At 48.3% G+C, this 26,956-nt stretch overlaps 1 protein-coding gene across 1 annotated transcript in view; it reads left to right on the forward strand.

The window, feature by feature from the left end:
* The first annotated feature begins 13,397 nt into the window (after positions 1–13,397).
* LOC141974938 (antigen WC1.1-like) overlaps positions 13,398–26,956 on the forward strand; it is a 34,755-nt gene continuing 21,196 nt past the window's right edge. Inside the window, exons 1-2 of the mRNA XM_074935005.1 lie at positions 13,398–13,534; positions 20,254–20,568. Of these exons, the coding sequence (XP_074791106.1) occupies positions 13,471–13,534; positions 20,254–20,568 (379 nt within the window). The 5' untranslated portion in view covers positions 13,398–13,470. The remainder of the gene's footprint in view (positions 13,535–20,253; positions 20,569–26,956) is intronic.

The raw sequence follows: 26,956 nt of genomic DNA on the forward strand, positions 1-26,956 counted from the left end.
CAGCTCCCTGCCCCACCCCTAGCCCCAGCTCACCTCCGCTCCGCCTCCGTCTCCTCCCCTGAACGCACCGCCCCGCTCTGCTTCTCCACGCCCCCTCCTGGCTTCCTGCGAATCAGCTGTTTGCGCGGGAAGCCAGGGCGGGCTAAGAAGCAGGCGGCAGCTTCCTGCTCAGGCCGAGGGAGGCGGAGGGGAGCTGGGGTGGGGAGGAGCGAGGAGGGCCACCCGTGCCACAGCAGGTAACCCGGGGGGGGGGGGGAGGTGCGCGCAGGGGAACCGGTCCCTGCCCCAGCTCACCTCCGCCACCCTCAGCCTGAGCGGGAAGCCGCCACCTGCTTATCCGCCCCCCCAGGCTTCCCGCCGAACAGCTGATTCGCGGGAAGCCGGTGGGGGGGCGCAGAGAAGCGGGGCGGTGTGTTTAGGGGCGGAGGCGGAATGCAGGTGAGGTGAGCTGGGGCCAGGCGCGGGGCGGGGAGCTGCCGGTGGGTACTCCTCACCCACCAAATTTTCCCCGTGGGTGCTCCAGCCCCGGAGCACCCACGGACTCGGTGCCTAAGGCTCCACTTTTGATGTGATCAATGGGGGGAGTGGCCACTCCCCCTGCTCCGCCCCAGCTAAGCTCCCCCGCCCCTAGGAGCCAGAGGGACCTGCCGGATGCTTCCTGGGAGCTGCCCCAGGTGAGCACCACCGGGACTCCCCACCTCGCCCCCCGGCAGGTCCCTCTGGCTCTTAGGGGTGGGGTGGGCACCCACTACTGTGGCCCACAAGACCCTCCTGCCCGGTTCTGGGGGCAGTCAGGGGACGGGAGGGAGGTGGATGGGGCAGGGGTCCCAGGGGGAGGGGGTCAGCAACGACCCCCTCATGGGGTGAGGAGGGAACCAGTTGTTAAGATTTTGGCAGCTCATCACTGGTTCAACCTGATCTCGTGTTGGCATAAACACACGCTTTCTTTATCATAGAAATCATTAACGTACTTATTTTGTTTTTCTTTGTCTGTGCACCAGATGGGATAATCTGAAGCCTCTTGTTTCTGGTGGAGGGGTAATTTTATGTACTCTGAAAAGAGTTGGTCAGATTTTTCATTAAAATGCCAGATTTCATAGATTTTAGGCACCGCGTACCCCTTCACTACAGCCGTGTTCAACTGCACCGTGCACCAAGTGCCCAGGATGGCCCTCTCCTCATCAGTATGGGTGCATGTCTCCCGCTGCTCGGTTTCCGCACAGGTTTGGCATAGCGGGAACATAAGCTTGCCACCCACTCTGACAGGTAACAATAGGAAAAAGAGGACTTGCTGGGGATACACTTTAACTTTTTCAATTCCAAAATAATTTGCAAGGGGTCCAAATTTGTCATACCCTATCGGACACCCCGATATAGTTTATTCTTTGGTTTTGTTTACGAAAGGGTACAGGCTGGTAAAATCATAATAGTGGATTTCTTCCCCAGGGTTAGGTTTGTAATACAGGCGGATAGTGTTTGTCCTCCACACAAAAAGAGCATCCCTAGGCAAGGGAGGCTGGGGCAACTGGGCTCAGTTTAAAGACCTGCAAGCTCCCTGTCTGTTTCTTTCATCACCTGTCACTTGTGCTCCCAGAGAGTCCTCACTAGAAAACCAAGTCTTTTCAGATAGTCGGTCTTGAGCTGTGTCTTGTAGTAAAGAAACCCAAAAGTTGTCCCCATCATAGGGTTCTGTGCTTTTTCACAATAACAGGTGACACAGCTGTGGAAAAAACACCCGTTAAACTCCAAGGCCGTGTGTACCCCGTCAACATTGGTGTAACCGTCTAAAAAGTAGGGGGCCTGCCTGTAAAGTTCCCCACCCTGTAAAGCATGCCGTATCTGTATATTTTCTTTGTGAGAGGTATACAACAGCCACTGAATAGATGGGGTCGAATATATCTTTTTCTGCCTGTGGTATTTGTCTGGAGGGAGAAGAGCTACCGTGTTAGGCTCCAAAAACATAAACCTGTACATAGCCATGCAGACGGATGCCAGCATTATGTACGGGAAAGGATCTATACAGTTTTATCTCTGTGAATTTACTAGGGCCTCTCTACTATATCTCCCAGCTCCGTCATTTTCATAATCTCTGTTCTGCATAGGATACAGGCCTATCTCAAAATTTTGACCTCTTGCTCACAGTAATATGCAAGCTCTTTCTGCAAGTCAAACGCCTCATATCTGTGGTCCCGATACCAGTCGAGAAACTCTGCTTTCTCTCTTGGCATCATGCTTTCTACGCCATAGTGCTCAACACCAGGCATAGGCCACATAATTTTGATTTTCTAAAATGTTAAAAAAATGTGGAAAATACCCTTTGCACCATTCAAACCCCTTCGCATGCGAGACCTTGCTAAGCTTCATGGACAAGAAGTTTAAAGAGTCTATAAAACCAATGCCCAGGGCCTTAACTTCCACACACATTAGTTTACTACCCTGAGTGATCGATTCTATGCACATCTTTTCCTTCAGTAAATAATAACAAAGTACACATTGTAACCTTTGGAACTGTGCGCTAGGAACGTGTAGTCCTGGAACTCTTTGCCAATAAAGGTTTTAACAAAGATAGAAAGACACTCACAGCCCTTAAATTCCCAGGATTTTTCCAGATTTAGGGACATAGCAAAAATGCAATTGGACACGTGCAACCCCGTCTCCTGCGTGCATTCAAAATCGTAAAAAATATACTTCTCTGAAGATTCGGGCTTTCTAAGGCGATCCATAAAACACAGGTGTCTGTCTAAATCACCAGTGAACAAACCCTGACACTCCTTACATCACCTCCCTTTACACCTGTGCCGCTTGTCCACGTAAGACTGACACTTATCACATGTTTCGAATTATACCCGACAGGTCACGCACAGTTCGAGTCTAGGCTGAGGCACACGAACAAAGTCCACAACTGCAGAGTTCCCAAAGATACTAAGTTTATTATGCTCGAGCATGGTGCCCCCCTGCTAATCAGGAGGGGACCCCGAATGCAGGTTATACAGAGATTATATACCTTTTAGCAAAGCATGTTGCCCTCGTGCATCGGAAACCTTAGCCAATAGACAAACCCTTCACTTATCTACCACCTATCCCTGCTAAGTGCATCCCCCGTGCTAAACCATTACTTCAACTACACAACATGGTCCTAAAGCAATGCACCAGTAGCATTTCTTATCAGGATGGGAGGCTCACATCAAGGCCAGGAGGCAGGGAGTTAGGAACAGACAAAGAACAGAAACCAGGAGTCGAGACAGGCTGGAAACAGGCGGGGGGGCGGGGTTCACAGGAATGCAGTATCTAAGGAACACTCCTCCTGGTGCATGATGTGTTTGCTTTTAGGCAATGGTGGGCCCCAAACCAAAATGGAGTCACATATGCTAACTTTTCCTTAACACACACAAAGTTTTAGACAGGCATTCGGCTTGTTTTTTCGATGCACAGTCGACGTGTCTGTCTAAACACTCCTTGGACCGACAATACAGTCGACAGCTAGGACACCTCAGCTGCATGCCCATGCTGTCCGAGCATGTTACGCTCAAGCAGAGGCGGCAACGATACCTGCAAGAGTGGTTGTGACTGTACACTGTGTGGCAAAACTCACAATTTTTCGCACCCAACAACTTTTTCACATCCAGGACCCCATAGTAATGCTCATTGTACAACAGGATCAAAAAAGTCTTGGAGTACACTGGGCCCCCCGGTTGAAAAAAGCCCCATCCCCCTTTCGCCACATAAAGCACCACTTGTATGTTGACTCCTAAATGCTTTTCAAATGTTGCTACGTCACTGAGCAGAACCTTTTTTTGATCTGACCGCCCCAGTTTCTCATGCAACTTTCTCGCCCCCGCTAACAATTCCGCGTCCGTAGGTTTACGGTCGGACATGATGGCCAAGAGCCCAACCACAAAACACAGGTTGGTACCGGTGTAAATCAGGTCTACTAAACATTGTCTCTTTTTATGGACGATATAAGTACTGAGGATAGAATTTAAAACTCTACGACCGCCCACACCCCTGTTTTTACATCTTTCACAACAAGATGCAACGTCCCATCGACATGCTACTCTCTATTGCTCCGTAGCAGCTTTGAGGTCTGATTGAAGAAATCCTCAGCAGACAGCTCATCCCTAGTTCAGACCGAAAACAAAGGGTTAGTTAAATTACGGCTCTAAACATAACTGAACATAATCATCCGGGCCTACCCTACCATTAACGTCATCGAGAACTAACTGTATCCCCCTGTGTATGGCTTCAACAACCTGCTGAGCAGAATTTATTCGCTCAAGATTGACGGAACGAAATTCTTCACAATACACCGACCCCTCCCAAATCTAGGTCATTCACGTTGCCAACGTCTCACTCTCCATATACACCTCTGCATTTTCAGGGTTACTTGGGGGTTCCTCTATGGGACCATCAATGGCATCTTCTACATTACATGCTATTTGACAGTCAGATTCCCAGGGGCCTCCATAAGGGTCATCAGGAGGAGACGGGGACCCATCTAGAGAGCCTTCTGGGGAATTTTCTAAATCGGACTCTGTGTGAGAGTCACCACCACCCCTCATGTCAGATTCCGCCTCCCCATTTCCAGACAAGCCAGTCTGAGAGCCTCCAGTAGGGGGCATCTCTTCGTTTTGTTTTTTTCCTCATTACCTCTTTAGCCTTTTTTAAAATTTTTACAGTGGCCCTCGCCTGGAACGTTTTGGCAGCCATCTGTTTAGCCCCCAAGCGCTGTCCCCCGTTTTGTTTACACCTAAGCTGATGTGTATCCTTGAGAGTGCCCCTTTTACCCAAGCCCCTTTCCACGAATAGTCAGGCCTGCTCAGAGCCACCCTTTGGAAAAATTGAAGTATTTTTCAAAAAGTCACCCACAAGAGCTTTTGGATTTTTGATGTCGTTTCCAGCCCTCCCTTCTTTTAGAACCCCCGAGGATACAGCGTCCACCAGTTTTCTGAAAGAAGCATCAGACTTTTCCCAAATACTAGAAAATGGGGGAGCTGTGATGATCTTATGGTGTTGGGAGAATGGTTTGTCAGTCCTTAGTTTTTTTTATTCACAACCCCTAGAGCCTGTGCTCCATGTTTGTGAATGTGAGCACTTTCGCTCACAGTTTTCTGAGGGCTTGGTGTGATGGTGACCACTGAGGAACTGGAGTTGTGTTTGCGTGGTTGGTTTTTACCAAAGTCTTTTGTTTTGTCCTTGGGTTTGACGTATATGAGGTTTGGACTGCCCTGATGCTTCATCTGCACTCTTGTGCTGTTTTGTGTTGGCGTTGGTAAAGGTCTCAAAGGAGATTCCTGGTTCTGCTGGAGGTGTCCCTCTAGCTCTGACTACAGCATTGTCAGGAGAGCTGCATATGCCTGATTAGGGGGAAAAAACATTTTACAAAACTTAACTTTACAATCTTTCTCACCCAGATCTATGTATTTACTTAAAATACACAACCTCATAAAACAACCAAACCAATAAGCAAACTATATTTACTGGGCTTCATCCATCCATCAGTCACTGATGCTGGTGAATTTTCCTTTTCAGCTGGCTCTTCCCTTTTTCTTTTGAGCTTCTTTACCCTCTGGTCTAAGGATCTCTCATGTTTTGACCGTACTGTGGAGCAGACAACATGATTATTATAAAACACATGAAACTGTGTTGTAAACTTAGAATAAAATACTCATTAGGGTGTTTTTCTATTTAAAAAGTCATAGCTTTAAAACAAAATAATCCATTTCTGGCTGTACAACACAGGTTTTGAGTTTATTTCTACCACTTAAAAAAAAACCAAAAGAACCTACAAACATTTTTAAAAACACATCTCATTTTGCAGAATAAAAAACAAACTGCTTAAAAAAAACAATTTTAAAAATCCATTTTAAAACACATTTTTTCCAGAAACTCCTGTTGGTTTGGTGTGTTTCAAACTAATACTTTGCAGCCATATACTTTTTCTAAAAAAAACCACCGAAGTTTTGCACAAACTCAGACACACACACACACACACACACACACACACCAGCAGTTTAAAACACCAAACCAAATACCTTTTTAAACAGCCACACTTATCTCTAGCTTAGGTCCCTGAATCACTAACAATTTAAAATTAAAGCCAACTCTTTTAAGAAGACAAACAACCCCATTTAAAAAAGTCTCTTTTTTTTTGCAGAATAAAAACCAAACTGCTTTTAAAAAACAACTTTTAAAAACCATTTTGCACAGAAAAACACTTTGTTAGTTTGAAACACACCGTACCATCAGCTTGCAGTCATAAAACCCCAGCAGTTTAAATCCAACAGTTTGCAACAAAATACTTTTCAATAAACCCACATGCATTTAAAAGCCAATTGCAGAAAATTACCTTCTACTACAGGATGAAGGGTTGCTACCACATGGTTGTTCTGTTTTCCCCCATGTGTGTTTGGGCCTTTGGGTTAAAGAACAAGCAAAAATTTTAGTTCGTATCATTCCCGAAATGCATCAAACCCCTATACAATCTGTGTAATACCTGAAGTTTTTTAATTTAACAGTATTAAGCACAACTTTCGTTAAAAAATGGTTTTTGGCTTTTACCACCTTGGCCTGGTGGTGAAATGCAGCTTAAAGTTACTGGTTCTATGCTAAACAGATCACACTGCAATTAAGATAGGTACCATTATTTAGTAAGGACAGCATGGCCAAAGAGTGACATTATATATGTAACCCTTCTGCCCATCAGATTTGGCAGCAAAAAGGGCCGGGTTCAGTATCTAGGGGTTCTGTTTCAATAACACGATGCAAAACTGGCTTGAGCCCCCACCCAGGGACAATTACATACCACCCACTCGGTGCACCTCTCAGAGGCAATACTTCCCCTCTCGCAAGCCCAGAGTCTGAATGTAGCAAAAACCTTTTAATAAAGGAGGGAAACAATGCGGCATTATGTTGGGGAAACACCACAAACAGGATTCATACCACAAACCATGAGCAAAACACCTACCCCCAAGTACGTTTGGCAGTGTCCTTTTCCCCTCAGGGTCTTAAGTCCAGCAACCCAAAAGTCATCCCACCCACAGTTTCTGTCCTTGGTCAGTGCAGCCTCCAGAGTTCAGAAGTTCATCTGCAGAGTTTACCTCCCAGCCTGGGTGCAAGTGGAGGGAGGTATGGGGGGCATCTTACATGCTCCGCTGCTCGGGTCGACGGCCGAGTGCCACACCTCTCCATGGGGTCCTGCTGCAGTCTTCACCACCAGCTGCACCTCTCTGCTGCTGTCCACTCCTCTCCGCCAGCTGCCCTGCTATCTGCTTTGCGCTCCTCTCCTCCAGCCATCCTGCTGTCCACTCTTCTCTGTGTGCCTCTCCGCCAGCCATCCTGATGTCCACGCCTCTCCACCAGCCGCCCTGCTATCCGCTAGCCATGCTGCTAGCCACTATCCAACTTGTCTTCAGTCCCCCCCTTAACACAGCTCTCAGCTCCTAGTAATTTCAGCTCTTAGTGAGTTTAGCTGGTAGTAGGGGGACCTCAGTGCTGGTGGACCACTAGCCCAAAGTAGGTCTAAAGCTTAGACCTAGGTATCAGTGATTTCAGCTCTGCAACATGTAACAAGGCTCCTAATGGAGTCAAAATTAGCTCTCAGAGTAGCAGCCATGTTAGTCTGTAGCCCCAAAAAGAAAAGAACTCCTTTTCTTTTTAAAATTAGCTCTGTTATTACACAGTGGAAGGAGAAGAAAGGGGTCAGAGGACTGTTTCAGGACCTCAAAAGGTGCCTGCCTGCCTGAATTCACTGGGTTTTAGAACCCATGTCCCTTGCCTAATGAGTACTGCTTACCTGAGGGTGAGTCCCTCCATCATAAAATGCCAAGTAGAGTTCTATTGTTCTTGATTCACATAACCAGGATAACAACCCTCTATTACTCCTGCCCCAATAACAAAGAGATTGGGGATCCCACAGCAGCCAAAGTGACCATTTGGGAAAGCAGTCCATCATGCTAGGCAGGGTGGGTGTGCCCAAGCAAACGAGATCGGCTCCTGAAGTCGTTTTCCACAGCTCACCACCAGACGTCAGGGTAGAGCTCATTCTGACCCTGCTTACATATAATATATATTTTCAGAGTAAAAAACAGGGAGCATACCTCCTCTTGTAGTCCAGCAGCAATTCAAGATAGTTTCTGTTGAAAGAGGACAGTCTCAAAAAAACTGAGGTTTTTATACCATCCTAACTCTTTGTTTCAAACAGACTTCAAAAGTCTGCAGTTAGCAGGTTGATTCGATCACAACTCTGAATTAATAGATACTTAAGGACTTTAGGCCCCCTGTCCCTAACATTCCGTTTTGTGATCTGGGGTAGGGGAATTAAGTTGTCTGCACAACTGGGCTGCTTTTGGCTATTTTTTTTTCTTTCAGTTAAAATACATTTTTCTGTTTCAATGAAAAAAACAGTAAATCGCCATACACAACAATCCTTAATGTTCCTGTACCCCATTCCCAAGTGTGGGGCCCCTTACAGATATCAATGAATGTCTTCGGGCTTGTTTGTTTGTTTTTTAAACATGTTTCTTTTGTGCTTAAAGTTTGGAGGTTGTTTCTGAAATAAAATGGGTGTACCACAACCATAGTAAGCACCCTACAAATACCCAGAGCCTTTAAATGTTTGATTGTCTTTAGCGCAAATGCTTGTTCTAGAGGATGGTGGAGGTTTGTGAACCCTTGAAACATTTCAGTTTTGGGTTAGACCCTTGTTTATTTTTGTGACTATATTATTTTAATGACTTTGAGTTGCTAGAAAGAGTGACCCATAGCGTTCAACTAACTCCTGGAGATATATTTAAACTGTCCAATAGCATCTGCAAACTCCTGAGGTTTTATTTCATTTCATATTAATCATAGCTCACCATCCTCACCCACCTAACTCCCTTACTGTGGGTGTACACCCATCAAATTTAATTACTGATCACTAGTATGATTAACTCTGATGGCAAAAAGGGTGGGTAATCTCAGTCACCCTGTCTATTCAGCAGGGGAGTGGTTAAAACCATTCAGTTCAACAGGGTGAGTCAGCTCTCTTGTACTCAAACACATGTCTGAACCATCTCTGTTTTTTTTAATTGTAAATGTTACCCGAAATTGAGCCAGCTGGTAAGCTTAGGGAGGACTAATGACCCACCAGAGTTTGGCAGAAAGCAGCACATTTATTATTCTGATAGCTAAACTCAAAAGAAGGGGGAGGGGGTCACACTCACACCCGCATACTCATGCTCACAGGACAGGCACGGCACTGGAGATGTCAGGATCCTTCAAGGTAAGTGTCCCACAGTGCAGCGATGGATGGTGAGATGAAGGTAAGTCTTCCCGAGGCACGATGGAATGCAACGCAGGAAACCACTGGCTAGGCGGTCTGGGTGAAGGGCTTTCATGGGAGGGACAAGCTTGTGAGTGCACTACTGAGCACATGGCCCCTTCCCCTTTGAAGGACCTGCTCCTCATGGCCTGCGACTAGACATGACTTGGCCAAGTCTGGTTGGTCACATTCCACCTCAGGCAGTGTCCATGCAGTGTCCCTGCATTGGGTGTGTGAGCGCTGCCTAATTAGAGTCCCAGACACCTTGTCTACCTGGGAGCTCTTCTGATCTTCCAGCTGTTCCAGCAGCCCATTCATCCCACAAGCATTCCAGGAGGGATGGGGAGGGGGAAAGCCACTTCACAGGTATTCGAAGAGGGAGAGGAGACAAAGTGGGGGAGGGGAATGTAACAGACCTTTTGAGCAAACAGGTTATACATAGCATAGCCATACAGAGCATACAGATCACTGCTGCTCCAACAACAGTAAACACACTTTTAGGGTGTCTCCCCCTCACAAGATTCTACAACGTACATTTCAGCTTTTTGCTGTAAATGGGTCTCTTTTACACAAAGACACAAGAGCTAGGTTCTCACAAACTATTTTTGTTATTTAAAAGACATACAGCTCCTTGAAAACAAACCAAGATGCTCCATTAAAACTATTAGCTCACTCAAGGGCCACAGAGACCTTCTAACAGAAACACAGATAGTCACAAAGCCCTTTCCAATAGATTTTTTGTATTTACAGCTACCAAGTTTTATATCGCATGTTTGTCCCCTCACCATTCTCTAACTGAATCCTTTTTGATTACTTAAGCAGGGTTCTGTAACTTTTTGTATGGACCAGATGATCAATATAATGCTATATAGATATATATAACGCATCTTCCAGTTTGGTCATTTTCTTTAAAACACTTCAGGGTCTCCACTGAATTGCACAGCATTTATCAAGGTCACCCCTTGCACTAAATATTCTTGAGTTCAGCACAGACATTGCATAGCATCACCTATGGCAATAACAGTGTTTAAGAAGCTTTCCAAACACAGCTCAGCACACAAGCTCCGGAGCTTGCAGTTTATATCCATTAAAGTCCAGGCTACACAGTCATGGTGCCACTGGCCTCATGCATCTATGACACAGCCCTCACAATCTTCGAAAATCTTTCCCTAAGACAGTGATTAAGGACAGCATAAACTGCAATGTGTACAAGAAAAGTATGACTTTTTTATGCTCATGACGTGGGACTGGCTCAGTTAGTTCCATGCCAAGCCTCCTCTTAAACTCCTCATAGCCGTCATCCTCGGAGTCCTCTTCAACAATTTGTGTCGGTATTGAACAAAAACAAGGTGGGCCTGGTTCGTCTTTGCTGTTTGATGCAACGCTGTCCAGGGCCTCCAGGGACTCGAGAAAGGCATCCTCTAGCTGTTGAGAGATTTTCAGAAAAGAAACAAGTGTAAGTTCCCACTGCTTGTTTTTAGATTTACACAACCCCAGTTCCTAACCCCATTACACACACACACACACCCACGCCCATACACACACACAAATCCTCTAATGTTCCTTCTAAATTGTTCATTTACCTGAGCAACATCTTTTCTGTTCACTTTGTCCTCCGGTGACTCCCCCGAGCTGCGTTTGCCTTCCTCCTCCAGGGGGGTGGACAACGAGAGGCCAGCACACTTATCGGGATGTCTCATGAGCAGCTGGGTTTCGGGGTCAGGTTCTGGCATATCCATCAACAGCTGGGCCAAAGGGCTCCCCTTCACTGCTCCCTCCTTCTCCTCGGAATTCTCGCTGATGTAGCACTTTCTCTGCAGATGGTCGAAGGCCCTCGGTGCTAAAACAAAGTCCAGAGTTTTCATGGGGGTGGTGAAGGAGTCCATGTTTCCTCTCAGCATTTCCACAATTTCTACAACACACATTCTTAGTAAGAGATGGCCTCTTCTGCCCAGTGCTGGGACTTAGAGTGCAGCACCACCACCCCATGATTGGCAGAGGGTGGTGGGAGGAGTTCTTAGAGAGGTCACATGACCCTCTTCTGGGCAGTTCATTCTGCCCCAGAACCTGCCCTATTTTGATCAAATCTGTTCTCAGGGCAGTCCTCTGTGGACAAAACCCATCCCAACTGGTAGAGGGTGGCGGGGAGAGTTCTTAGAGGGGTCACACAAACCACTTCCAGATGGGTCACCCTGCCCCAGAGCTTCCCCAATAGGTCAAATATCCTCTCGAGGGTGGTTCCCAGCAGCTGAAACCCATCCTGATTGGTAGAGGGCGGTGGGAGAAGTTGTTAAAGGGGTCACACGACCAACTTCTGGATGGGTCAACCCTCCCTGGAACTCCCCCCGATTGGTCAAATCACCTCTTGGTGCAGTCCTACCAGGGCAAAACCCATCCTGATTGGTAGAGGGTAGTGGGAGGAGTTCTTAGAGGGGTCACAGGACACACCTGGCTTCTGTTCATGTGTCCAGCTTGACCCCGGACGTAATACCCCATGGGTGGGACTTTAGGTGACAGGTGGGCGGGGCTTAAGGGGTTAAGAGGCTGGACTAATGTTTGATTGACAGTAGGACCTTTGTACTACTTTGGTGCAATTTCCTGTTTTGTCATTACTGTTTATTTAAATAGTTGGAGGGCAGAGTGAGGAGGAATGGCATGATTGGGGCAGGGAGTTTAGTAAAAATAAGGAGAGGGAAGGATGGGGAAAAGGCACAGCCACACCTCCTCATCTGCCAAGATAGTCACTCACTGTCAAGTGTTTTTCCGGAATCACAACAGAGCAGAGTCTCAAGGAGGGATTCGAAGGAGAATCAGGTGTTGCTTGCACAGATTTTCTGAGGGAGTTTTCTCCATACAGAAAGGGCAGCATCAGAGAAAATGCAAAGGTAAAGAGTTAAAGACGTTTCCCTTAATCCAAGTATTTGTAACAGTTCTCTTGAGAAAGAGCAGGAGGTAGGTGTGGTGCCAGCCAGTCATTATTCTGTTCTATTCCCTTCCCTTGTGCCTGTTCCTTGAATTGTCTGTGTCCCATGAATCAAGTACACTTGTTTCCAAGGAGCCCTCCTGCTGCTGATAGCACTGATGGGCACGGTGTGTGCAGGACCTTCTGCTACTGCAAGAGAGGGTCATGGCCTACTCGGGAAGCCCTATGCTCTGCCTCTACCACTAAGAATCATGGTCTAGACAGGAAACCCCAAGACCGGGGTGAAAGTAACATAAAGTCCTTACTGGTACAGGGTCCTGACTCTGGGCCCCTGGAAAGGGTGGGGCCTTGGGCAGAAGGGGTGGGGCTGAGGGATCAGCCTCCCCCAGCCAGCCCATCCGCACTCCCTGGCCTGTGCTGCCCGGGGCTCCGTCGGTGATTTAAATGTTAAATTGCTGGCCCTGGGGCAGCTGCCCCTTTTGTGCCCCCCTTTGGCAGCCTGGGTTGGGGGGCAATGATGTTAAAGCGCTGCCGTGGCAGCGCTTTAACGTCATCTGCGTACAGGCCAATAGCAGCAGCCATTTTTTACTGGTATGTTGTACCGGCCCACTTTCACCCCTGCCCCAAGGCCTATTAGTTGAAGAACTGTCAATATTTCAGATGCTGCTGAGTAATTCTTCTTCTATAAAGCTGATCTGAGTGACACAACCTGGTTCTAGTCAGTTGTCCTTGTCTGTAATTGGGCATGTCCTGTACTGGGAATTGGTCTTTTAATGATCACCTTTGGCACAAGAGATTTCTTTCCTAGTTTATAAAATAGCCTGCCTCGAATGTCTCCCAGTTCATGTTTAATATGATATAGAATCTATCAGGGCGAGAAACAGCACGGCTACAGTTTGTGCAGAACTTTTCCTTCCGGCTCCGGAGATTGGGGGTTACCCGATGATCTGAGGCTGTGGTAAACCTGACGTCAGGAGGGGGCTCATCACTCATATATGGTGATGTTTGTTGCTTTTGAGTTTTATTGGATGTTTTAGCTTCATACATTCACAGATAAAACCACTGATCATAACTAAAAAGGCAGATGGATTTGCTATTGGTTCCTTCGCGCAGCTGATGCCAGCCTCTGAATCTATATATTTCCCTTCCACTGCTTTGTTGTCACTTGTCAGACACAGAGGAGCCCTGGCAGGTGTTTAAGTGCAGCCAGAGTATTGAGAGGAGGTGACAGCAAGTCAGGCTGGCAATGAAGGGACATCTCTCCACTCCGGTGCTGTGGCTTCTTCTCCTCTCATTTCAGGACACAGCAGGTAAGTCTCCTCTGTGCTTCACCAGGGGAGCTGGGTCAACTGGAACGAGGGTGGTAACTTTTAGAGTCAGCTTTTTACCATCGGTACCTGGCTTGGACGTTATTACTTTTCTTTTCGGAATTAGACCTTGCCACTGTTATCAAGGCGTTTGTAACCTTGAGATTGGACTATTCAAATGACTCTAATGTGGGGCTGCACCTTAGAACCATTTAGAGAACGAAGCTGATGAAAATGGCAGCAACTCACTGAGCAGGACATCATGCTAGGAGCATGTTACAGCCGTGCTGCAGGATCTGCACTGGCTGCCCAGCTCTGGGTGGAGGTTAAGGTGTTGGTTAGAATTTATAAAGTCCTTAATGGCCTGCAACCGGCCTCTCTGAGGGATCACTTCTCTCCCCTTGCCATACGGACACAGCTGTGGTTAGCAGGGACACCTGAGCTGGTTCCCCCTTTTTATAAAGGAGAGGGGTGGCTGGCAGGGTGTTCTCTGTGAGGCCTCCAGGACTCTGAAACTTGTTATCCTGTTTGGGCCAAAATAGCCCAAATTTGTTGACCTTCTGGGCACACTGCAAAAGACACTCGTTTGGGGGTTGGGGGTGGGAAGGACCCAGGCCGTGCGTCACATAATGAGAAAGGGGTGGGAAGGAGTTTCTGGAGGTATGTGGCTAGCTGAGTTCCTGTTGAAATGGTCAATTCATGCTGCTGGGATTTGAGTGTGTTATCCATGTCGTCCAGGTGCCAACAGTCTTGGTCCAGAATCCAACAGCTGCAAGGGCCAAGTCCTGGCTCCTCACTGCCCCATTCACTCACTGAAGCCAATAGAAGTTTTGCAATTTTGAAGTGAGCAGGATTTATCCAAATAAACTCAGAGCTGATTCCTCCCATAGAAGGGGGGTGTGCATGTGTTGGGGTGCAGTGTGCAATGCCCTGTTCCCATGGGGGTATCAGAAGCTCTGCCAGCAGGAAGATTTATCCTACAGGAGCCCTGCCTCCGTCCCCCAGGGTTTCTGCTGGAGCAGAGAAGCTTTGAATCCTAGCTGGAGGGAAGAGAAGCCCGACCAGCACAAGCTGCATGGCAGAGGTGCTGCATCAGGGCCACTCACGGCCACATTGGTTTCATTCCCTCAAGGCCGCCCCTGCCCAGTTTCAGGGCTGCTCTCATTCCTCCAGCATAGAGGGGGCTGCAGGCTCCTTGCCATCCCGTGAACCCAGCTCCAGAAAGACTTAACAGCAATGGGGGAGGGGGGAGCAGATCATGAGGTACATCAGCATGTGCTGGTGCGTCTTAGGGAGTGAATCTGGCCCAAAGACTCCAAAACTGATTAGCAATAGGATTCAAATTGAATGTGGGACCCAGATATGATTCAAAGAATGCAGTGATTGGAACCTGCTGGGCTGGTGTTAGCAGCACGAGAATGATCCATGTGTCTGGCAGGGCAGTGAACTGCTCAGCAGTAGCTGGTTCATGGGAACCCGATGTGCTGCTGCGCCAGCCTGAGAAACTGACCCTGACCTTGACAATCAGCACGATCAGTCTCAATTATTGTCTTCGAGAAGAACCTGCCCTGATGTATATTTCACAGACAGCTCAGTCACTGTGCGTTGAGTAGGGGGCTGGTACCCAGAAAATCCTGACAAAACCAACCATCTAGCAGGTGACTTCGAGTTTATATTTCAGATTCCCAAGAAGTTCCTATATAATGTGCTGGGATTAGAGCCCATGACACAGCTGTACATGACCGGGAAGCATGGAATTCTGTGGTGACTTCTGCTGATCAGACTGACATTGCAGGGGATGGACAATTATGACCACATGCGGGATAAATTGCTGCATGATTGTGGGATGGTGTCATATAGTGATGCCAAGCACATGTTCAGCTCAATGCATTTTTGTTGGATTGCTTAGGAAATGTGTATCATCCCTTTGATATTTTTTATTTTCTATGGGAAATTTGAGTTTTCTTCACATGAACACAGACACAGTGATGTGTGTGTTGGGGGGTGGTATACAATATAGGGGATATCACCATGTAGCTTTCCCTTTCCCTCAGTGCCCGAATCCTCCTCCCTGAGCAGAGGCCAGGTCAGTCTTTGCCAGAAGATTGTGTTTCACAATTATTGACCTCTTTACATTGTGCGGGAAAACAAATTTGTAAAATGATGTGGGGTCCAGGCAAACAAATGAGAAAATATCAGGGGTGGGCCAAAGCGGCAGGTTTCACTCCCAGACCCAGATCTGAACTTCCCCATTGTTCAGAGTGCTGGGTGGGGTCATTATTCCAAGTTGGGCCACAGAGGTGTAGCCAGTATATGATAGGTGCAGTATGTAAATGTGATTGTTATCCAGAAAGGTGCTGATGGCTGCCATCGGGGAATCTTTGATCCTAAGACAATGAATGAAAGCCAATGGCAGGACGAGAACTCTCTTTTAGGCTCAACAGATGGAGCAATCAAGATCCTTTTTGTAGTAAAAACAGCTGCAAACAGTGGGGGCTACTGCCAAAGGCACTGGGCACATGGGCAGGGCAGAGCTAAGCCAGGGGTTTCCACTGTTGCCAAAGCAGGTGCTAGGATACTGGCGTCAGACTGTGTCTGTTGGGGGAGAAGCCAATAGAAGGAGTTGTGACCGGGATCTTGGAAGCAGAAAGGAAAGAAAGCCAGTTGAAGCTTGCTGGAGGGGCAGGCTGTGGGATTTCTGAGCAAGGAAACTGACAGCTGTTGTTAGTTTCTACTGGGTGCAGGGAAATAGAACTTAGCTAGAGCAGTGTTACAGCCTTGAGTCCTGCCACGAGTGAACATCACTGAGTTAAATCCATTGAAAAAAAGCCCCTATTTTTCTCAGTGCAGACCAGGCCCCATGGGTTGCCTGTGGGACTGCACTGAAGTGAGCCGTACCTGAATAAACACCCCTGTGGATTGCAGCAAAGTGAGCATTTTCTATTTGCTTGGCATTAAAGGAGCAGGATGGTCTGGCCATGTACTGGTGTGAACTGCACTGTTCTCTCAGCTCCAAGGAGGCTCCATAAACACGGTGTCCCTGGCTCAGCCATCCACCGCTGCAACCAGCCTGTTCCAGGGCTCACAGTGGAACTCTGCATGTAGCCGTAACTCCTGGGCATTGTAATGATGCCCATACTTGCTCCCAGTCTCAGGGACGGTCCTGGCTCTTCACACCCTGTCCTGGGGGCCAGTTCTCCCAGCCAATATCCCAGGACTGTGTGGCAGGCAGTGGCCCATCCTCACATTCCCTGTGAACTGCCTCCCTTCCAGCAGCCAGCTTTGCCTCTCCACAACCCCCACAGATACAAACAACTCTAGAGACAACTGGGGGCAGGGGGTGGAACTCAGAGCTACTGGGAGAAAAGCAGCTTGCAGGGAGCGGGGGCAGAGTCTGCTGCTCATCTGGGGAAGGAGCAGCCTGTACATGCAGGGCGGAGAGGCCAGGTAGAAAGGGGAGAAGAGGAGGGGGAAGAGCCCAGGGGAGGAGGGCGGGAAGAGACCGGTGGAAGAGAGAAATGTGTGGGGCAGGTGGGGAGAGGAAGCTCCGTTAGGGAGCACAAGGCTGTAATGCCAAGCGCCACAGAACAAAAGTTGCGAGGATAAAAAAAAATCCAGTCTCATTTTTCCATCCATCTTTGGACTGTAGAAACCCCCTCTACTCCTCTGCCAGCGCGGGGGTGAGAATCGCAGGCTGAAAAGTCACCCTTTAGTGCTCCCGAACTGCACGACTCCCCCGGCTGCTCAGCTGGAGACTGCGCTTACCCTCCTCTCACCCCTGAGACCTGGAACTGCCATCCATTGCCCAGCACTGCCTTCGCTCTCCCTCCTGGTTCAGTTCCTCTGACAGACGAAGGGCTGGCTGGGAAATAGCTTGACAGCCACTGAGCTAATTCATGCAGCATGGTTCACACTCACACACAGAACTTCTGTTACTGTTCAGGGGCGAGTTACAGACAGAGATACTGGAGACCTTCACTCTGATCTGACATTAACCCTTCACATAAATTATGTCACCATAACACGACAGGTTTGGTTTAGCCTTTTGCAAACAGCAACACTTCCCTGACTTCCTCCACCCCACACTGCCCCTGCAACTTCTCCACCTGAGACCGGGAAGCACTGCCCCCATTCTAGAGACCCCTACTCTCTCCTGCCCATGTCTCCTTCGCTCCTGCCCCCTCCCACTCCTGATCCCATCCCCTGCCTACTCCAGACTCCGTTCGCCTCCCCAATACTCCCTTCCTGTCCCCCTTCCCCACAACCCCTCCCCTACCTCCTGTCCACTGGCACCAGACCCCCCCACTCCATCCCCAGTCCTCCATCCTCCCCAATACTCCTGCATGTGCCCCTGCTCCAGTCTCCCTCCGCTCCCTCCCATCCTCTGCTCCACACCCCTCCCCTCCTCACCCTCTTGCTGCCCTGCTTCAAACCCCCTCCCTCCTTCCCCCACAAGTTCACCCTTCCCCACCCCTTCCTCCTCTTTCCCCCTTGTAAGACCCCCTCTTCTCCCCAATGCCTCCTTCTGCCCCCTCTCTCCCCCTTCCCCTTTCTCCCTCCTGTCCCTGATTCCTCATCCCCTCCTCACTTCTCACTCCTGTCCCCCACTCCAGACCCCTTCCTCTCTCCATGCAGACCCCCTTCTCTAAACCCCCTTCTCCTCCCCTCCCTCCTGCCCCCTGCTTAATAACCCCCTCCAGCCCCATGCTCCCTGCTCCCCACTCCAGACCACCCTGTGCTCCATCCCGCCCCAATTTCAGATCCCTGTCCCCTCCCCTCCCTTCTGACTCTCTTTCCTGCCTCCCTGTTAACTCCCAATGCAGACACCCCTCCCCTCCCCACTTCTCCCTCCTGCCCCTGCTTTCTAACCTCCTTCCTGCCCCCCACTTCAGTCCCACCTCCTCGCTCCTGCCCCTTCCTACCACCCTTTCCAGAACCTCCTCCCCTCTGTCCCTTCTGCCCCTTGCTCCAGACACTCTCCCTTCCCCACCATCTTTCCTCCCCTTCTGCCAGAACCCCCTCCCCACCGCTCCCTCTGGCTGACTCATCGTCTTTACCCCATTCCTTTGCAACCCTTGAATCTGCCTCCTGTCCCCCCAGTGCCCTGCTCCCCTCACTCTCCCCATCCTCCTTTCACAGGGTCTCTGCTGCCCATCACGGTCCCTGGGTCCTCTCCAGCCCCCTCAGCCACACAGAGACAGCCGTGTTCCCAGTGGGCTTTAGTGGGAAGTGGCAGCCAGCTTTACCCAGGGCGGCCTCACTCCCACATGCCGACAGACTGTAGGGAGATGGCGGCTGTGATGGTGCCCCCCATCAGGCTTTATGGAAATATACTTATGAATGTATATATGACATAATTAGAATGCGTTTTATGCTACATATGCCATGTAACATATCTCTGTAAAGGTTATGAGCTACTGAATCTATTCATCCTATTTTTATGCATGTATCATTTTTGTATTCGAAGTTATGAATATTGGCTGCATACTTGTTTGATTCTGAGTAGGTTTTAGTGAAGCAGTTGGTCTATTCTCAGTAAGTGCCCAATCAAGAAGCCCTTAAGACAACAATGAACTTGGAGACATTAATCCTCATCTGGGCTTTCCCAGGAATGTGGATTGGCTGGTAAGGAACTCAGTCGTGCAGAGACATGTGAGTTGCCCAGGTGACTCCGAAACTCCATTTTGTCTTCAGCTGGCTAAAGAGAACCTCTCCACCCCCAAAGATACCTGAAAGAAACTGGAAAAAAGGACAGTCACTACAAGGGGTGGAAGTGACTACAGGACCCAGACTAGAAGGAGACTAGTCTGTAAAAGAGAGCGTCCTGGAACTGATGAGGTTTTTATCTGTATTCAGTTTTATTACGGTATTAGGCTTAGATTTGCATGTTTTATTTTATTTTGCTTGGTAATTCACTTTATTCTGTCTGTTACTACTTAGAACCACTTAAATCCTACTTTCTGTATTTAATAAAATCACATTTTACTTATTAATTAACCCAGAGTATGTATTAATACTGGGGGGGGGGCAAACAGCTGTACATATCTCTCTTTCAGTGTTATAGAGGGTGAACAATTTATGAGTTTACCCTGTATTAGCTTTATACAGGGTAAAATGGATTTATTTAGGGTTTGGACCCCATTGGGAGTTGGGCATCTGAGTGTCAAGGACAGGCAAACTTCTGTAAGCTGCTCTTAGTTAAGCTTGCAGTTTGGGGCATGTGGTTCAGACCCTGGGTCTGTGTTGGAGCAGACTGGTGTGTCTGGCTCAGCAAGACAGGGTGCTGAGTCCCAAACTGGCAGGGAAAGCATGGGCAGAAGTAGTCTGGTCACATCAGGTGGCAGCTCCCAGGGGGGTTCTGTGATCCAACCCGTCACTGCAGCATCTTGCTGGCTTCAGCCCCAGTGACAGTGACAGGAGATGGCACCATTTGGAATAAGGGAAACTCAGTGAGTTGGCACCTTCCAACGTGTTCTCACGAGACAGGTAAAAACACCCCAAATCGCCAGAGTGGGGATAAAATTGCGAGAGCTGCAGCACTGACAGCTCCGAGTGTGAGGCCCTGAGATGGGATCAGGTGGAGCCATGAGGCAGCTCTGGGCATGTCCCATTCTCCTGGCTCTGGGCGCGGATCCCTTGCTGCTGGGTGCGGATTCTGCTGTGATAACGCTGGGGAGGGGGGTCCCTGCTCGCTCTGACCTGCTCTGTGTCTGTCTTTGAAGGCGCCGATGAGCTGAGGCTGGTTGATGGAGGCAGCCCCTGTGCCGGAAGAGTGGAGGTTAAACACCAGGATCAGTGGGGGACGGTGTGTGATGATAGCTGGGACATGGCAGATGCTGGAGTTGTCTGTAAGCAGTTGGGATGTGGAGTTGCTGTCAGTGCCCCTGGCTTGGCTCCATTTGGACCAGGATCTGGAAAAATTTGGCTGGATGAAGTTGCCTGTCATGGTACTGAGTCTGCTCTCTGGCACTGCGGGAACGAGGGATGGGGTAAGAGTGACTGCAATCATGCAGAGGATGCTGGAGTGACCTGTTCAGGTAAGAATCAGCCAGCTCAGTCCTGAAAGGCAAATCCCCTGAGACAAAAGGGCTTGAACTCAGAGAGCGTCGTGTGCCTGTCACCCTAATGAGAAATGAACAAAAGCCAGAGCAAGCCCTGTCATTATTTTTATTACTGAACTATAATTATTACTGTTCATGTCTCTGGCCACTGAGGATCCCCCTGTGTGACTGTGAAGCATTTTTGTTATATCATTTCCAGTTGTTTCAATGCCACGTCTTTCCTTTCCCTTTGAATGGCTCCCATTTTGCAGTTTGTTTTCTGAATATGAGTCAGTGACAGGGAGACCTGTGGCCAGTGGGTCAGGGCTCATTTGGGAGAGATCTGTGACCCAGCCAGGAGCTTCCTGCTCTGCAGGGCTGAAGGTTTCTTTAGGATGCAGTTGTTCATGAGGGCACTAGCAGTGCTCGGACTGTCTGCCCCTCAGGGGCCTGTGGCTGCAGTTGGCAGCTGCCATTTTGGAGGGAAAATATTTGGGAAACTTAGCCATCGTCAAGGAAAATTTTAAAGAAAATCATCGAATTAGCAAACTTGCCTGTTTCCCAATAATGTGTCTGTTTATCTATAGCCATTAACGTCTGTTTAAAACTTTTCTTTATGATTTTCCATTGGGATTTCCAAAAAGTCCAACAAGAGTTTGGTGCCCAACTGGCATTTACTTTGAATAAGACGATTGAACCTAAGTGCCTACAGGCAAGATTTTTAAAGATATTTAGGTGTCTAAACCTGCAGATAGGTGCCCAGTGGGATTTTCAAATGTGCCTGGTGCCAAACTCCCAGGAGTTTTGGAAAATCCCACTAGGCACCTTTGTGCATTTCCAGGCAGCTGAATGCCCTTTGAAATCTGATCCTGAGTCATTTTTGAAAATGGCACATAAACCCCTAAGGCACTTTTGAAAATGTTACCCTTAGACTCAAATCCAGACCCAGACGCCCAGCCAAAGGAGCTGGGGGGATGCACAGAGGGTGGGGCATTTATGAACATTCTGACCCCCCCTCATAGAGTGACCAGGGAAAGGGAGGATCCTCCTGGCTTGACTGGAATTAGAGTTAGCTCAGAGCACCCCCCCGACCCCAGCCTGTTTTGTTACTTTTCATGTTTTGGACCAACCAGTAACAGAAAATTACAAAATCTCTGATACCCTGTAGATCTGGCCTAGAGAGTATCATATTATGGAGACATTTGTTGTGACTCAATAGTTAACGTTACAACTACAGGCCCCTTAGAAATTTTATTTTAAACTCTTCTCTTAACATTTGGTCGGAGTAATACCTTCCTCTGAATATAGCACAGGGAAGAGTAGAATATTTTCCTATAGTTCCAAAAGTTTTAGCAGCTCCCCCTGGCGATGGTGGCTAAGGGTTGTGTTTAATCTTGGCCCTTTCTTGGATTTTGAGTGTTTCAATGACAAACCTTGAAAATCTCTTAACATGGGGGGAGGGGTAGTAGCGGGGGTGGGGGGGGGGTTATGCACTTTCCTAGTCTTTAAAAATAAAAGAAAAAGATCGGAGAAAAGACTTAGTAAAAAGGCGCTTCATTGCCAGGACTTTGAAACTCTGCAGATGTAAAATACAGTGGGCTCTTGCAGATGTAACCCCCCTAACCTGGTACTAACAACGGCTCAATGCCTGGTGCTGCCCACCCAGCAAGTGCCCAGCAGGGCGTCCCGCTCCTCTGAACCTCAGCAGGAGGAGGGAGCTGCACACGAACCAAGGGGTATCAGAGCAGACGTCCCGTCTGTGCACCTTTCTGTAAAACGGCCGCTGCGTCTCCGCTGGAGCTGCACCTTTGCAGTGGGAATAAAGTGAGGGTTGTTCCCCACCCCCGAGCTGAAGGCTGGAGAGGAGGAGGAGTCTTTCCATGGCCCGTATAGTTATGTCCATTCCTGTCACTAAGCCCCATCTTCCCTGGGTAGAGGTGCAGGGCCAGGTCATAGGACCAAACCAGGGTTCCTTACTCAGGCAATCAGCCAGTGACTGTAATGTGAGTTTGCTTTGTACAGACTGAGTAGAAACAGAATAAAGGACTCAGGATTGGGACCATTCAGAATTATTCCAGAAATAACCAGCCAGCCGTCTACAAACTAGCCCTGTGCACTAGATATCACTGAGAACAAACCCATACGGGAGCTGTGACGTTTCTGCACCAAGCGATTTTTGAGAGATGCTGTCCTGGCAGAATACTAGAAAACTTTCCCAAAAGGGTCAAGTATCAGAGGGGTATCCATGTTAGTTTGTATCCACAAAAACAATGAGGAGGCTGGTGGCTCCTTAAATCTGTTAGTCTTTAAGGTGCCACCGGACTCCTTGTTTTTTCTTCCAAAAAGTGACAGTGATCCTCGTATATACAGTGTTGTTGTAGCCGGGTTAGTCCCAGGATATTAGAGAGACAAGGTGGGTGAGGTCATATCTTTTATTGGACCCACTTCTGTTGGAGAGAGACAAGCTTTTGATCTGACAGAGAAGAGCTGTGTGTAAGCTGAGAAGCTTGTCTCTTTCACCAACAGGAGCTGGTCCAATAAAAGGTATTACCTCAGCCACCTTGTCTGTCTCAACCCCTTCTCTTCCAGCTTTCACTTCTCATTTCCGGTTGGATTAATACCAAACTTTGCCAAAATGTTCTCCTCCGCCAAGGTCCCTGCCACAATCAGTGCACAGGCTGGATGGTGCCCTGGGAATGAATCAAGGCGGAGTAGTGAAGGAGGCTGTTGTCTGGAGGCCCACAGCCTCACTGGTTGCAGCAGTGGGAAGGTGCATAGGCAATAAGGCAGGGGATTGCAGGGAGACAGAGACTTTCCCTGAAGATTTGCTCCTGGCTGCTGTGGGCGAGAGTGACACCAGGCGCCAGAACTGAGATGAGGGAATGCACCAGGACGTGCCCTTGCGCCTGTCTTCTTACCCTGCAGAAACGGCACAGACTCCACTAGTTGTGCATTGACCGTGCCATTGATTTTGAGTTAGCTCGACCAATAACGCTGTAGTCCACACGCAACGGTCTGTGTACAATATCCTCTGTGTTTGGCCCCCTCGTCAGGACCTGAGGAGAGGAGAGATCTCCCTTCCCCGAGGCCTTTCAGTGACTGGGCTCAGCTTGCCCTGTTCTCCCTCTCTCTCTTCTCTCTGGGGCATCCTTCCTGGGCCACTTTATTAGATCTGGGCTCATGGGCTACTTGGCTCTTTATCCCACCCAGCCCACCAGCCTTCTTATCTAATTACTTTCTTTGGGGGACTAATTGGCGTCTAAGTGGTCAGAGTGCAGGCTCATCTATTCACTCCCGGCCCCCTGTCCCAGGGAGACTGTCTTCTGCTATTGGGCCCAGGCTGTGCAGAGAGGAAGCCTCCTGAATTGAATGCAGAAGGGGCAAGAACCAGACTGGGGCTAGAGGGGGAGAGTAGATTGGCACAAGGAGCCTGTGGGGTGGCGGGGGCTGAGGGGATTCCAAGACTGGATACTGGTGTGGGGAGAGAAACTGGGACAGGGAGGGAAAGGGAGAGATGGGGACTGGCTGGGCAAGGAGACTAGGACAGGGAGGAGGGAAGGGGGAAGAGAATATCAGTGGCTAGGCAGGGTAAATAGAACAGGGAGTTGGGGATAGAAACTGTGACTTGCTGAGCAAGGAGATTGGGAGCTGGGGGAGACTGGGACTGACTGGGTGAGGAGTCTGGGACTGGGAACCAGTGGGGAGGAACTGGGGGTGGGTGAGGAGAGACAGACCAGATGAGGAGCCAGGGTGTCGGGGGAGTCTAAGACTAACTGGGCAACAAGACTGGAATAAGCAGCCAGGGTGGGGTGGGGGACGCTGAGAGCAGATCTACATGAACATTTAGTTTGTGGCAAGCTGGGGGGTAAATCTGTTGCATAATAAGTGTCCATGTGGTCCATGCTCGCGCACTGACAGTTCCCTAGTGTGCTTTGATCTACTCCCATTTTAAAGCTCAAAGGTCAGAGGTTGTGTTCCAACCCTCCTGATGACCCACCTGGGTGTCAACATGATTCCGCATCTTGGAAATCTGATTTTTTCAGTTTGCTTCTTTTTTAAATCCAGGGAATTATGCACAAAACATTACTTGTAAGGAACATTAAGTTTGCAAAGTTGAACCATAGAAAAATAAGGAAATGGCAGAATTAAAGTTGTCTTTGCCACTTTATTTTGGCCCATCTGTACATATGCATTAAGATACAGTCTTTCATTACATGATAACTTGCTATTTGCTCCATGGGACCCCTGGATACTGGTGTGGGGAGAGAAATTGGGACAGGGAGGGAATAGACACTCAGTGCACAGCATAGACACTACTCTGAATCAGGGCTGTGGAGTGAAGGAGGCTGTTGTCTATAGGACCCCTGCCTCATTTGTTGCAGAAACTGTGTAGTGTGCTGTGTGTGAGGCAGGGGATTGCAGAAAGAGAAAGGACGATATCTTGTTAAGGCAGGTGAATGCTGCCCTGGGGAACTGGATTCTATCCCTGCCTTTGCCAAAGAGTTCCTATGTGATACTTGGCAAGTCGCTTAAACCAAATATTTCACAGGTGGTCATTAATTGTGTGTTCCTCATTTTATGGGTGGCCCACTTGTAACCAGGGGGGTCTGGTTTGCAGAAGTGCTGAGCACTCACTGCTGTAAACTGAAGTCAGTGGGAGCTGTGCTGCACAAGCCTAAGTACTCTGAAAAACCAGGACCTAGGGGTCTCAACCCAAAATCAGTGGATGCTTTTGATAATTTTGTCCATAGTGTCTCTGGGCTTCAGCTCCCTATATGTAAAATGGAGATAACAACACTTCCCTGCCTCCCAGTGGTGTTGTTAAGAAACATTCTTTAATGTTTGTGAAGCACTCAGGTGGTATAGAAATGAGCGCCATAGAAAAGCCCATGAGGAAATTAACAATTCTGTTGTGGGATTTCAGTTTAAATGGTGTGCAGTACATAAGGGCTCGGGACACTCATTGAAGCCATTCAGTGAGCACCATTTCTTCTGTGCACTGAACAAGGTGGGGGTCCTGTGGAAAAAATAGCATATAATCATGTAATTAAAGACAGTATCACAACGCAGAGTCACAAAATGGACTAAATATGGTAAGTACAAGTCTGGCATTCTGAATGTTTGAATGCTTCTCTTTGCAAACTTTAACTTTCGTTTTGATTCATAGCTGTATAGATTTTAGGACCAGAAGGGAGCTTTAGTGTGACCTCCTGGGTAACAAAGGCTATGGAATTTAATCCAGTCACTCCTGTACTTAATCTAATAACTTGTGTTTGGCTGAAGCACATCTTCCAGAAAGGCATCCAGTTTTCTTCTGAATACTTCAGGAGGTGGAGAATCTTCTGCTTCCCTTGGTAGTTTGTTCCAATGTTTCATCACTAGCACTGTGAAAAATGTATGCCTTACCTCTAATAGGAATTTATCTGACTTTAACTTCCATCCATTGGTTCTTCTTATGCCTTTCTCCACTTGATTAAGAAGGCCTTTAGTATGCAGTGTTTTGTCCATGCAAAGGTATTTATACACTGCAATCAAGTCACTTCTAGGTCATCTTTTTGATAAGCTAAACAGATGGAGCTCCATAAATCTCTCACTGGAAGGCTCGTTTTCAAGCCCCGGAATCATTATTGTGGCTCTCCTCTGCTCCCTTTCCAAATTTTTAACATCTTTCTTAAAATGTGGACACTAAAACGGGATGCAGTATTGGTCTCCCCAGTGCTGTGTACAGAGGTAAAATGACCTCCCTAATAGAGCTGGTCGGAAATTATCCGACGAACCAGTATTTCAATGGAAAATGCCAATACGTTGAACTCAAAATTTCTCATAAAGAAAAGGAGTACTTGTGGCACCTTAGAGACTAACCAATTTATTTGAGCATAAGCTTTCGTGAGCTACAGCTCACTTCATCTGATGAAGCTCACGAAAGCTTATGCTCAAATAAATTGGTTAGTCTCTAAGGTGCCACAAGTCCTCCTTTTCTTTTTGCGAATACAGACTAACACGGCTGTTACTCTGAAACCTGTAAAAAATTTCTCATGAAAGTGAACTGGGTTCAGTGAACTTTCTTGAAACAACAAGTAGGGAGGGTCTGGTGGAAACCTTCATGGTTCCCTGCCAGCTTCCCTGGTGGGCTCCTGTTAGATCTGCCATGTATATTGTCCTGGGGCTGGGTACCCCAGTCTTCTATGGTATGCAGGTCTGGGGCAGCCTCATCGTGCAGACTGCCCCAGAACTGGAGACCCTGGTCTTTTTCGGGTCTGCAGTGCCACTGTAGCCCTGCCAATGCTTTCAGGCTCTCTGCCATGGGACAAGAACCTGAAAGCCCTGGGAGCCCCATCTCTAAACAAGGCTTGGGTCTACATCAGGGAGCCTGAAAGTCCTGGGA

This window comes from Natator depressus, chromosome 1 (genome assembly GCF_965152275.1).
Source record: "Natator depressus isolate rNatDep1 chromosome 1, rNatDep2.hap1, whole genome shotgun sequence".
NCBI classification, from domain to species: domain Eukaryota; kingdom Metazoa; phylum Chordata; order Testudines; family Cheloniidae; genus Natator; species Natator depressus.